This window comes from Panulirus ornatus, chromosome 30 (genome assembly GCF_036320965.1).
Source record: "Panulirus ornatus isolate Po-2019 chromosome 30, ASM3632096v1, whole genome shotgun sequence".
Classification (NCBI taxonomy): Eukaryota; Metazoa; Arthropoda; class Malacostraca; order Decapoda; family Palinuridae; genus Panulirus; species Panulirus ornatus.
In genome coordinates, this window is record NC_092253.1 from 14,482,517 (window position 1) to 14,495,601 (window position 13,085).

Here is a 13,085-nt window from a genome sequence, read left to right on the forward strand (position 1 = left end):
TGCGCTACCTCGCAAACGCGGGAGACAGCGACAAAGCAAAAAAAAAAAAAAAAAAAAAATATATATATATATATATATATATATATATATATATATATATATATATATATATATATATATATATATATATATATATATATATATTTTTTTTTTTTTTTTTTTTTATACTTTGTCGCTGTCCCCCATTGTTTGCGAGGTAGCGCAAGGAAACAGACGAAGAAATGGCCCAACCCCCCCCCCATATACATGTATATACATACGTCCACACACGCAAATATACATACCTACACAGCTTTCCATGGTTTACCCCAGACGCTTCACATGCCTTGATTCAATCCACTGACAGCACGTCAACCCCGGTATACCACTTCGCTCCAATTCACTCTATTCCTTGCCCTACTTTCACCCTCCTGCATGTTCAGGCCCCGATCACACAAAATCTTTTTCACTCCATCTTTCCACCTCCAATTTGGTCTCCCTCTTCTCCTTGCTCCCTCCACCTCCGACACATATATCGTATATATATATATATATATATATATATATATATATATATGTATTGTCCAAGACAATATATATATATATATATATATATATATATATATATATATATATATATATATATATATATATATATATATATATATATATATATATATATATATATATATATATATATATATATATATATATATATATATATATATATATATATATATATATATATATATATATATATATATATATATATATATATATGTATTGTCCAAGACATTTGTCTTGGACATTCGCATGTTTACCAAATGGCGTCCTAGCTTCGTCTCTTCGATGTATATCAATTGACTTATATTTCTCTCTTGTGTCTCACCTGATGATGTGATTCTTACACGAAAGTGCACTTGGGAACTTGTCGTGTTTCATTTTTCCCATGGACTCATAAGAATATCTTGATCACGCGCAAAATTGTGATCCTTTCCAATATATATATATATATATATATATATATATATATATATATATATATATATATATATATATATATATATATATATCCTAACCTAAGCCAGGTACTCCTGTTTTTGATCAACCCCTGGGGTGGAAGAACAGCCGGGTTCACCCTGGGCCGACTGCCGTAACCAGGATTTGAACCTATGCGCTCGATCCTGGTCAGGAACGCTAACAGCTACACCACGGGACTTATATCCTGATGGTCATTAGCTTTGCTCATTTCATTCCAGCTTAGTATACCTATTTCTGGGTCACAGAACTCTTTAAGTTTTCCTCTATCTTTATTTTCTCATTTTACTCTGTTACGTCTTCTCATGTTTACTCTTTGCTGTCCTTACATTTTCTTTTTTTTTGTGTGTGTGTGTGTGTTCGCTGTGACGCGATGGTTTGTTCTGGAGTCTGGACTTTCCCTGGCAGAGTTACCCGTCAACTTAGTTGTACCAGCTATGTACGTTGACAGACATGATCTTCGCTGAGCAGCGCCTGTCTGCCGTCTCATGATCCCTCCGTCTAGCCCGTGACTCTACTGATCGTCCACACATGATCAACTGTGGTAACATCACTGCGTCAGAGACTACATCTCTACCCCGGATGCCATGGCCACACTCCCTATCCTCTCCTTTTACTCCCACACTTGAACTCGACTCCTCATGAGAGATGAGGGTCATGACAGCTACCACCAACACTCCCTCCCATAATTGCGCCCGTCCGTCTACGAGCACAAGGCTTATATTCGCGGGTTCTGTAGAAGGTGATGACGTGCACACACGTCTCCACCGACGAGGGGAAAGTCCTCTGGTCTCTACCCACTGCCAGCAGGTGCTGCTGTACAGGTCACGGTGCGTGAGTCTTGACGGACCTTCCCTGGTGTGTAGGTCGTCTGCAGAGGAGGTCCTCGTTTTCTTTGATTCTGGCTCTCTAGTAAACACTGTAAAGACTGTAGTCCTTGATGGAGTTGGTATCCCTGTTAGCCATAAGAGCTTGTCGCCCCTTCCTTGTGGCAGTCTGCAGGAGGCTGGTGGCACACCACTTGATCATCGAGGTGTTGTTTGCATTACAAAGGAATTCTGGGTTGTAAGGGCTACTATACACACTGCTTCTCACTCAGTGTCAACCGTGCGGCCCAACACTGCACAGTTATACCAGAAGACGTGGATGGAAAATGAACTCTAAAGTCGCAACTGTACAGGTTAATATTCTGGCCTGTATGGTGAAGACTGGGTGAGACACTGAGTGTGTTTAGCGGCTCTCAAACTTCTCATATCCTGCCTGATGTTTGCTGGCTCACAGTGTAAGGGAGACGTGTGACAGGGTACTTGAATGATGGATCATTCAGTAGAGATCTAAAACCCAGGAGGTAGTGGGCTGTAACTTGTGATGCTACTCATCTCCTTAAGAATATACTGAAGTGAGTCAGGATCTATAACTCAGACAGTTCCTACAGAGAGGCTTGGTCTCGGAGGAGCGATGGGAAACTTGGGAGGAAGTGTGTGGTATATGGGTAGTGGGTCTGTGCTTTCCCTGTGTAATACATATAAGTCAGCTGAGCGATGGTGAGTGTATGGGCGAAGCCGGGAGATCACTTATAGACGTGGCTGTGTAGCACAGTGTGTGTGAGGAGGAGGGCAGGGCGGTGGGTGGACACGGGTATGAAGACGCTGATGCTTCCAGTGTTTTGCTCGTCCCACTGACTTTGGTTCTGAAGGATGGCTCCCCCCCCCCACAGGTGGGTCTCCTTTATCCACCTTAGAGTCAGGTAGAGTAAATGGACTTTTGATAGACGCAGGAGTTGATGATATCAGTAATAGCATCATCTGTGTCTTGCAGGCCAACAGATGCACTGGCAAGTCGTAGAATGTCATCACAATAGATGATGAACAGGATGATCGTAGCAGATTACACCAGCGCGCTGCACACTTAGATCACTCTGAGTTCCAGGATCAGAAGAATGGAAGACTTGAGGTGTGAACACCGGGGGGAGGGCGTCAGTCCCGCTGCCGCATGGAGAGCTTGGGTACACTAACATTACTGATCCCGTCATGAACATATTGACGTTACATTAAACCCATTCACATCCCAGCTCACTGCATGACGCGTGCATGAGAGCAGTTGGTCTGCAGGTCGTCCGGTTCAAGAAAAGTCGTGTGTGAGCCCCGGGCAACACTACATTGTTGACGGTTCCCTGATGCTGGGGACGTGAGGCAGGGAATTGATGACCGACGTGTGAATGCTGTGTTTCCCCCATCGTCTCCTGCACTATGTGATGTAGTGCAGTATACACGAGAGAACAACACATGGTAGTCCGGGCCTTCTACAGGGGGTCTGGCACGTCAAGACGGCTGAAGAAAGTAAACCCTTGACTGCTCTTACCATCATTTGTTCGAAGTCCACAGTGTCATGACCAGTTCTAAAAGACGCCCATCGGGTTTCGAAAGTCACCGATTGCCTTTCCCCACTTGACGCATACCGTGTCTCACGGTCTGTGTTGGGAAGGTACCCATGACCTGTGTACTTACAGGATATCATATCGCGTCCGGCATCGAGGTGACACAGCATCTTCACGAGCACAGGCTGGTGTTGGGCCAGAATGCAGCAGGCGCGGTCCTTGACGACGAAACTCCCAAATTTTGATTCCTACTGAAGAGGGTATAACGCCCCAAGGCTGTGGTGGGTGTTCGGTTATTCGAATTTCTGACAGGGGTCTCCAAGGTGATGTTAACATGTGGCTCTGCCTACCTACCCAGGCTGCTGACGGCCCTCAGATGAAGAGGCTGATATCTCATTGTGGATCACCGAGTGTTCGTGATGCTCAAGTGGGCAATAACCACAGCACCTCATCTGAATGTTTCCAAATTATACGGAACTGTTTGTGTTCGCGAGGGATGCGAAGCAGCTGAGTAACGTGCGCTCGCAGTCCCTTACAGCGAAGATGATGCACATAACGCGTTCAAGTAAGACAGAAGCAGATTGTATAGATACTAAGTGAGAGGCGGTGGTTGTCCCTCCCGGACTCTAAAACATGTTCATGATTTACGGTTACCCGGATCACGTGTCAAGAGCTACCGTTCCTGTGAGGCGATGAAGCGATCGGGAGGAGCCATGGGAAGATCTGTGGGGCCAAGATGTAGATAGAGAGTTGTGGTGTCGGTGCATTACACATGACAGCCAGAGACTTATGTGTGAGCGGATGAAGCCATTTTTCGTCTGTTCCTGGCGCTTCCTCGCTGATAGAATTATATACCTGTTCGCGGTTTCCCACTTTAGCGAGGTAGTGCCATGAACAGACGTAGAAAAGGCCTCATTCATTCACATCCATAGTCTCTAGCTGTCATATATACTGTTCATATACCACAGCTCCCTTTGAACCCGCACACAAGCATGGTAATCAAAGGTACTTATAATCTAAATGTGGTTCAAACATGACATAACATCGACCAGTGATGATAATGGAGGAATATGTGGAAGAAGAAATGAGAATCACTCCAACACACTGTCCTCCACCCTCCACGTGCAGTTCATCTTACTCCATAATATCATAACACGACGCTTTATAACAATAAGCATTACAACTTTTTTCTGATATTAGCTGAGACGGCACGGGCAGCTGGGGCCTTGATCAAAGCCATAGCATAAAAATGTGGGGAGTTCCCACTAGGGCATGGGAGACGCGAAGACTACCGAGTAGAGCGTGGGAGGCGTGGGGAGAACCCGTTAAGGTGTGGGAGATGAGAGGAGGATTCAGTGGGGTTTAGGACGTGTGGAGAGGACCCAGTGGGGTGTAGGAGGTGTGGAGAGGACCCAGTGGGGTGTAGAAGGTGTGGAGAGGACCCAGTGGGGTGTAGGAGGTGTGGAGAGGACCCAGTGGGGTGTAGGAGGTGTGGAGAGGGCCCAGTGGGGTATAAGAGGTGTGGAGAAGACCCAGTGGAGTGTGAGACGTGTGGGTATAACCCACTAAGACGTTGTAGGTGTGGGAAGGCCTCAGTAAGGCTTGGGAGATATGAGGAGAATTCTTTAGGGCATGGAAAGTTTAGGAAGGACTTAGCAGGGCGCGGGAGGTGTAGGACGTCACCTATTGGGCGTGGAAGCTATGGAGACATCTCAGTAGGACGTGGGAATAGTAGGAAGGACCCAATAGAGTGTGGGAGATGTGGAGAGGATCCATAGTGGGTCTGGAAGGTGTGGGAGGACTTAGCAGGGTGTAGGGGTGTGGGGAGGACCCATGAAGGCGTGGGAGCTGTGGGTGTGGGAGGTGGAATGGGGACTCATTAGGATGTGGGAGATATGGAGGCGTCTCAGTAGGGCGTGGGAAGTGTGGAAAGGAACCGATAGAGTGTGGGAGATGTGGAGAGGAACCCATAGTGGGTCTGATAGACAGACAGACACACAGACACAACAGTTTATTGGTAAGACTTACATGGTTGTGTATCAATAAACTGCGCACATATTTTACATGTGAGAAAATCTATATTTAGAACACGCCAACAAAAATATTGATAGAAAGTGAAAGGAAAATTCTCACTAAATAAGAAATACATACAGAGTATGAATTACATGTAATACAATGCACTTTGAATTACAAATGAAGTGAAGGTAGTTGTGACGTCATATATGCGATGCCAGAGTTCGTCAGTGTAGCACCAGAGCGGCAGGGTTGGATGGAGGTCACGTGAGGCCCATGTTGTCCTAACGCTATCATCCCGCCCCCTCCTGCTGGTGGTCATAGGTCTTGAAGACGTGGCGCCTCCAGTAAACCATGAGGCAGAGGTCCTCACGCCTATGGGTGAGTGTAGGTTAGGTGGAACATGTTCAGGGCATCATGTGGCCCAGCCTGTTGCTACTCTCATTACTTTGCGTTGATAATTTTTTTTTTTCGATTTCTTTCGCTTGCTGTAAGGTGAGGTCGGTGTGGAGGAGTGGACAGCGATATTTCAAGACGGGTCTGATGGAGGTAATGGAAATCTAATCAGTTGTTGTGGTGGTGCATTCAATTTCTTGAGGGTATGTATACAGGATGTGAGGAAGCTTCACTGCCCTGAGGTGATACTGTTGACATGATATTTCCGTGGGAGGAAGGTGGAGATGGTGAACCTCAGTAGTTTACAGGTGTTCACCACCAGGATGCTGGTGTCTCCTGCAGATAGGTCCACTTGGGGTTTTGTGCTGGTGAATATGTGCATAACTTGGCCATTTTGTAGGATGGTGACCATGATGTTTTCTAAGGCCCAAGTATGGAGATCCTGGCTGGCTTATTGTAGTGTATCGTTGGTGTTTGTTTCTCCCTGTGGACATGCATTGTAGATCGCGAGGTCATCCACATACTGAACATGTCTATGTCAGTCCCTCACAACACCGTTGACTCAGGAAGGCAATGGGTTCACACACACTACCCTGAGGCACACCACACGTTATTCTACCCCACTCACTAACCTTCCCAGAGGTGAGGACCACGAACTCTCTCCAGCCGGTCGTTAGGGTAACTGCAGAACCAGCTAAGTGTGGGTCGCAATCCTAGTTCGAAGAGTTCTCGGGATCACAACTGGCTGGTCTATAAGATCGAACCCTTTGGAAAAGTCGTGCATGACCGACGACAATAACTTACCTGGTCGGTCAAGATCAGTGAACACGTCAGGAAAGACACGGACAAGATAATGTGTGGTGGAGCATTTGTGCATGTTACCATATTGTCTTGGGTCAATATGGGGATTAATGTCGGCCATGGTCACTGGTGCTACAAAGCTTTCAAGGGTCTTGCTGAAGGTGAGGGTAAGGCTGATGAGTTCATCTATGGTGTTGGGTTTAGGCTTCTTTGGTGCTGGGATGATGGTAGCTTGACGCCAGAGGGAAGGCACATGCCCTTCCTTGAGAGATCTACTGTATACGTGGGTGAGACGTATTCTTAGTTCAGTGGCAAACTCCTGAATAAGTCTAACATGGAGGCCTCCTGAAGGTTTGGCCATGTTGCTCCTCAGCTGTGAGAGACGTTTGGCCACATCCCATGGTTGTAACTCTGACGCTCTCCTCCGCCAGGAGGTAAGCAGGGAGAGAGGGCGTGTGGAGATGGGTCAAGCGGCTGCATATCTCACTCAAATGTGCACATGTTTGTTCAGTGACAGCCTGGTCATCAGGTGGATCCTCCAGGTCCAGCCTCCAGGGCTGAGGTATGCTGGTGGTGAGGGTTTGTGCCTCCCGATACCAACCTCCTCTTGTGTCACCGCAAAGGTTTTGGATGTGGCCATGACACCATCTGGATTTGACAGATTTAGATTCATCTCTGACCTCCACTCTGAGCTGGTGAAGCCGTTGGTGCTGGTGTCTGCTGTGTGCACAGTTACGTTGGTAGATGAGACGTATTTTATGTGGTGTTGTCCAGCCTGGGTCAGTGTTCCGTTTAGTGTGAGCTGAGGGTTCTCTGTAGCACGGTCGAGGTCTGGAACTGATGTCTCACTCGCCCGGTCCTCATTGCAGATCCATTGCCCAAACTGTCTAATAGATGAGTCTCTCAGAGGTCGAACTGATATCGTGGTCGGGGATATGGAAGGTGTGGGGAGGACTCAGCAGGTTGAGTTGTATGGAGGACCCAGTAAGCTGTAGTAGGATTTAGGGAGGACCAAAAAGGATGTAGGAGTGTGGAAAGGACCCATTAGAGTGTAGGAGGTGTGAAGGCCTGGGAGGAGTGGATGTGGGAGGTTTAAGGCCTCAGTAGGGCGTGGGGGGTGTGAGGAGGACACAGTAAGGCGTGGGAGATTTGGAGATGAAGGGAGGCGTGGGGAGGATCCATAAGGGTGTAAGAGGTGTGAGGAGAACCCATGTGATTGTGGAAGGTGTGAGAAAGACCCATGAGGGAGTGGGAGGTTTGAGAAGGATGTATGAGGGCGTGGGGTGTGTTTGGGAAGGGTGCAGTAGAGTGTGGAAAGTTTGAGGAGGACCCAAATTGGGCGTAGATAGAGTGGGGGCGACTCAGCAGGATGTAGGAGGCATGGGCGATGGAGGTTTAGGAAAGATACAGGAAGGTAGAGGAGGTGTTGGGAAGACCCAGGAGGGTGTGGAAGGTGTGGCGAGGACCTAGATTGGGCGTGAACGATGTGGGGAGAACTCAGCTTTGTTGTGGAGGCGTGAGTAGGACCTAGTGAGGCGTGGGAGATTTGGGGAGGAATTAGTAGGGGGTTTCTGAAGGACCCAGTAAGGAGTGGGAGGCATATGCAGAGCCCAGAAGGGCGTGAGAGGCGTGGGGAGAGCTACGTAGGGCGTGGGAGGTTTAGAGAGTACCAAATACGACGTGGAAGGTGTAGAAAGAACCCAGTTGAGCAAGAGAGATTTTGGGAGGACCCAGTAGGATATGGGGTGTGTGGGGAGGACCTAGTGAGGTGCGGGAGGTATAGGGTGGTATGAGTAGGGCGTTGGATGTATAGAAAGGACCCAATAGGGCATGGGAGGTATTGGAGGAACCCATTAGGGCGTGGGAGGTGTAGGAAGGAATCGGTGGGGCGTAGGAGGTTTGGGGAGGACTCAGTGGAGCGTGAGAGGTGTAGGGAGGAATCAGTAGGGCGTGGGAGGTTTGGGGAGGACCCATAGGACGCCTGTAGGAGTGGAGGAAGAGGAGTCTGGTGGGTGCGGTGGGGGAAGTGGTTCTGGCGGCGCGTGTCGATATATAAGGGTCGGCATGGCGGCGCCGCGGGCAGATCGCCGCCTCTCGCTCCCGGACGGTCGCACGCCGCAGTGTCGCTCCCGTCACCGCCGCAACCACCACCCTCGCTGCCACCAGACGCCCTAGAGACCTCAACGACCGGCCGCGTCAGGAGCCGGGACCTGCAGCCAAGGATGCCGTCCTCCGGAGGGAGTTACAAGCCTTCTGCCGCCCTGACCAAGGTAGGAGGGGGCGTCCGAGCCACAGGGATGGGTGGGGAGAGTCTCGCTGAGGCAGGCCTGGGGGGGTTTGTGTCGGGGTTTAGTAAGACTCAGACGGAGAGAAGAAATTGGTTTTGGTGGTTTAGTATGATGTAAGGAACAGTAGCTTCCAGGTCCCTCCTGGTTTACCATCAGTCAAGGAACAGTAGCTTCCAGGTCCCTCCTGGTTTACCATCAGTCAAGAAACAGTAGCTTCCAGGTCCCTCCTGGTTTACCATCAGTCAAGGAACAGTAGCTTTCAGGTCCCTCCTGGTTTACCATCAGTCAAGGAACAGTAGCTTCCAGGTCCCTCCTGGTTTACCATCAGTCAAGAAACAGTAGCTTCCAGGTTCCTCCTGGTTTACCGTCAGTCAAGGAACAGTAGCTTCCAGGCCCCTCCTGGTTTATTACTACTCAAGGAACAGTAGCTTCCAGGTCACTCCTGGTTTATAACCACTCAAGGAACAATAGCTTCCAAGTCACTCCTGGTTTATCACCAGGAAGGAAGAAGGAGCTTTCAAGTAACACCTCATTTCTTACGAGTTAAGGAACATCATTTTCCCTGGGTAGATCAGGTCGCTGAAAATGACTGTGTTGCTTGATCTGCGTCCGTGAGAAACACGTAGCTTAGGACGGGCCAGTACAGCAGAATGTAGAGTTTGTGGCCGATCATATCATGAATTAAGATCTAAGTTGCACCATAACGGGAGTTGGTGTACAGTGGTACCATGAGGGGAGGTAGTGTACAGTGGTACCACGAGGGGAGGTGGTGTACAGTGGTACCATGAGGGGAGGTAGTGTACAGTGGTACCATGAGGGGAGGTGGTTTACAGTGGTACCATGAGGGGAGATGGTACAGTGGTACCATGAGGGGAGGTGGTTTACAGTGGTACCATGAGGGGAGGTAGTGTACAGTGGTACCATGAGGGAGGAAGTGGTACAGTGGTTCCATGAGGGGAGGTGGTGTACAGTGGTTCCATGAGGGGAGGTAGTGTACAGTGGTTCCATGAGGGGAGGTGGTGTACAGTGGTACCATGAGGGGAGGTAGTGTACAGTGGTTCCATGAGGGGAGGTGGTGTACAGTGGTACCATGAGGGGAGGTAGTGTACAGTGGTACCATGAGGGGAGGTGGTGTACAGTGGTTCCATGAGGGGAGGTAGTGTACAGTGGTAACATAGACCCTTATATGGTCACTGCTTAATGGCACCATACCATCTCACGAGGTCACTGCTTGATGGCACCATGCCATGTTTACACGAGGTCACTGCTTAATGGTACCATACCATCTCACGAGGTCACTGCTTAATGGTACCATACCATCTCACGAGGTAACAACTTGATGGCACCATACCCATAAATATCTGACGAGGTCAGTGTTCAGTGGGACATAATGACCCCTTCAAGCACCTGGGGTTACGTTGTTAGTGTGAGGGTCCGTCCCGAAGCTGAAGTGAGACATTATGAGAAGTGAAGCCTCAGTGAACCATGGTGTCATATGGGAGTTTATCGCTCCGTTCCTGTAGGGCTGTTCACACACTGACGAGCTGTTCAGACACGGAACCCAAGCCTTGTGGGTAGCATCCCAACGGGGGAATGATTGCCTCAACATGGCTGATTTTGTGGTGTGAGATCTGGTTCACATGTCTGGTCCGGAGGCAAAATATATAACTAGAAATCTTTAAGAATCCTGTTTAGATATGTGGGGATAAATGAGTATTGATCCAGTGACCTTTGCCGAGTTGTGTTATGGAAAAGAATCATTTGATTCGTCCAAACTGTAACCTTATCGTCTGTTACTTCAGTTACAATTGTCTCAACTAACGCTTCATCGCGGTGCTTCCGGTTATAAGAGATCGGTTAACGACAAAAGGAATCCTTTCGTTAAATCCGTTGTAGTTTATACATGTGTCACACAGGTGTTCGGTCTCAGTGTAATGAAGGATGATGGTGAAGACCTGCAGTGTAGGGACGTGTTCACTGGAATCATCACAATTCCGTCTGCTTTTGCCCCACCATCTGCCAGCGTATCGTCTCAGTGTCTGAGAAACACACCCACTGTAAGACCATCTTATAACTGGAGTATACTTACGTATGCTCGGGAGCCGCCCATCCTGGGGACCAACACCGATATACACTGGGTGATCTGCGGAAATCCCCGAAGACACAACTCCAGGAGAGTCTTAAGCTTAAAGAACGTACCGAAGTTGATGACTTCGCCAGGTTTGCAAGAACTTCGAAGTTGCACCAAAGACAAAAAGTTTACTCTCCTTGTGGAAAATGATTCCAGGGATTACACACACACACACACACACACACACACACATGGACACAGATATTCGACTCAAGAAACGTTTTCGAGATGTCATAGAAGCAAAGACTTACCTCCTACGTAAACATATACACAGAGACCACTGGGAGGTGTCACATGAGGCTGTCGGCCACACAACTACACAAGGAGATGAAAGATGAATGTGTGTCACTAGATTAGTTAATCTGACGACTTACGAGTAATGACGTCAAGATAATTAATTACTCTATAACTAAAGCTATCATCATCATGTCACATTCCATTCAATGAAATACCATATATATATATATATATATATATATGTATATATATATATATATATATATATATATATATATATATATATATATATATATATATATATATCCCTAGGGATAGGGGAGAAAGAATACTTCCCACGTATTCCCTGCGTGTCGTAGAAGGCGACTAAAAGGGAAGGGAGCGGGGGGGCTGGAAATCCTCCCCTCTCATTTTTTTTTTTTTTTTTTGTTTTTTAATTTTCCAAAGGAAGGAACAGAGAAGGGGGCCAGATGAGGATATTCCCTCAAAGGCCAAGTCCTCTGTTCTTAACGCTACCTCGCTAATGCGGGACATGGCGAATAGTACGAAAGAAGAAAGAAATATATATATATATATATATATATATATATATATATATATATATATATATATATATATATAAAGATGGAGTGAAAAAGATTTTGAGTGATCGGGGCCTAACATGCAGGAGGGTGAAAGGAGTGCAAGGAATAGAGTGAATTGGAACGATGTGGTATACCGGGATCGACGTGCTGTCAATGGATTGAACCAGGGCATGTGAAGCGTCTGGAGTAAACCATGGAAAGTTCTATGGGGCCTTGATGTGGAAAGGGAGCTGTGGTTTCGGTGCATTATTACATGACAGCTAGAGACTGAGTGTGAACGAATGGGGCCTTTGTTGTTTTTTGCTAGCGCTACCCCGCGCACATGATGGGGAGGGGGTTGTTATTCTACGTGTGGTGAGGTGGCGATGGGAATGAATAAAGGCAGACAGTATGAATTATGTACATGTGTGTATATGTATATATCTGTGTGTGTGTATATATATGTATACGTTGAGATGTATAGGTATGTATATTTGCGTGTGTGGACGTGTATGTATATACATATGTATGTGGGTGGGTTGGGCCATTCTCTCGTCTGTTCCCTTGCGCTACCTCGCTAACGCGGGAGACAGCGACAAAGCAAAAATAATATAAATAAATAGATAAATGAATGACATTTTTTTTTTTTTTTTTTTTAACTTTCTAAAATGGGAAACAGAAGGAGTCACGCGGGGAGTGCTCATCCTCCAAGATATATATATATATATATATATATATATATATATATATATATATATATATATATATATATATATATATATATATATATATATATATGATACATCACGAGCGTTGCCATTGTAATGGAGTGTGTTTATAAGGTCTAAGTGCGTGTGTACATGGCTAAATGTTGCATTCCATTCTCTCTAGACAGTTGTGTGGGTGGAGCAGGAGAGGAGAACGCGCGTCCTTGTGGATCCAGAATTTTGATTACACTGAAAGTTTTTTAGCGTCGCGCTACCACAGCCCGGGCGGCCCGCCTGTCCTGGCTAGATGTTCTATGGGGAGAGGGAAGTCCACACCTTCTACCATCACCACCCGGGACGCTGAGGGTAACAGAGGCGCGCGCTAGGGTCTTCACCAGGGCTGTAACTACACCGGGGGCGTTGGCATGATGGGAGTGAGGCATGTGTTCACGGTACGCGGGTGCGCTCGGCTGAGATGTACCTAAGAACGCCCTACATGTGGGGGCATCAGTATGGGTGTGGTTGGCAGTGCACTATGCTGTAGTTTGAAGGTCT

At 47.3% G+C, this 13,085-nt stretch overlaps 1 protein-coding gene across 1 annotated transcript in view; it reads left to right on the forward strand.

The window, feature by feature from the left end:
- The first annotated feature begins 8,646 nt into the window (after positions 1 to 8,646).
- Positions 8,647 to 13,085, forward strand: part of LOC139758422 (uncharacterized) — a 479,160-nt gene continuing 474,721 nt past the window's right edge. The window contains exon 1 of the mRNA XM_071679811.1: positions 8,647 to 8,874. Coding sequence (XP_071535912.1) covers positions 8,827 to 8,874 — 48 coding nt within the window. The 5' untranslated portion in view covers positions 8,647 to 8,826. The remainder of the gene's footprint in view (positions 8,875 to 13,085) is intronic.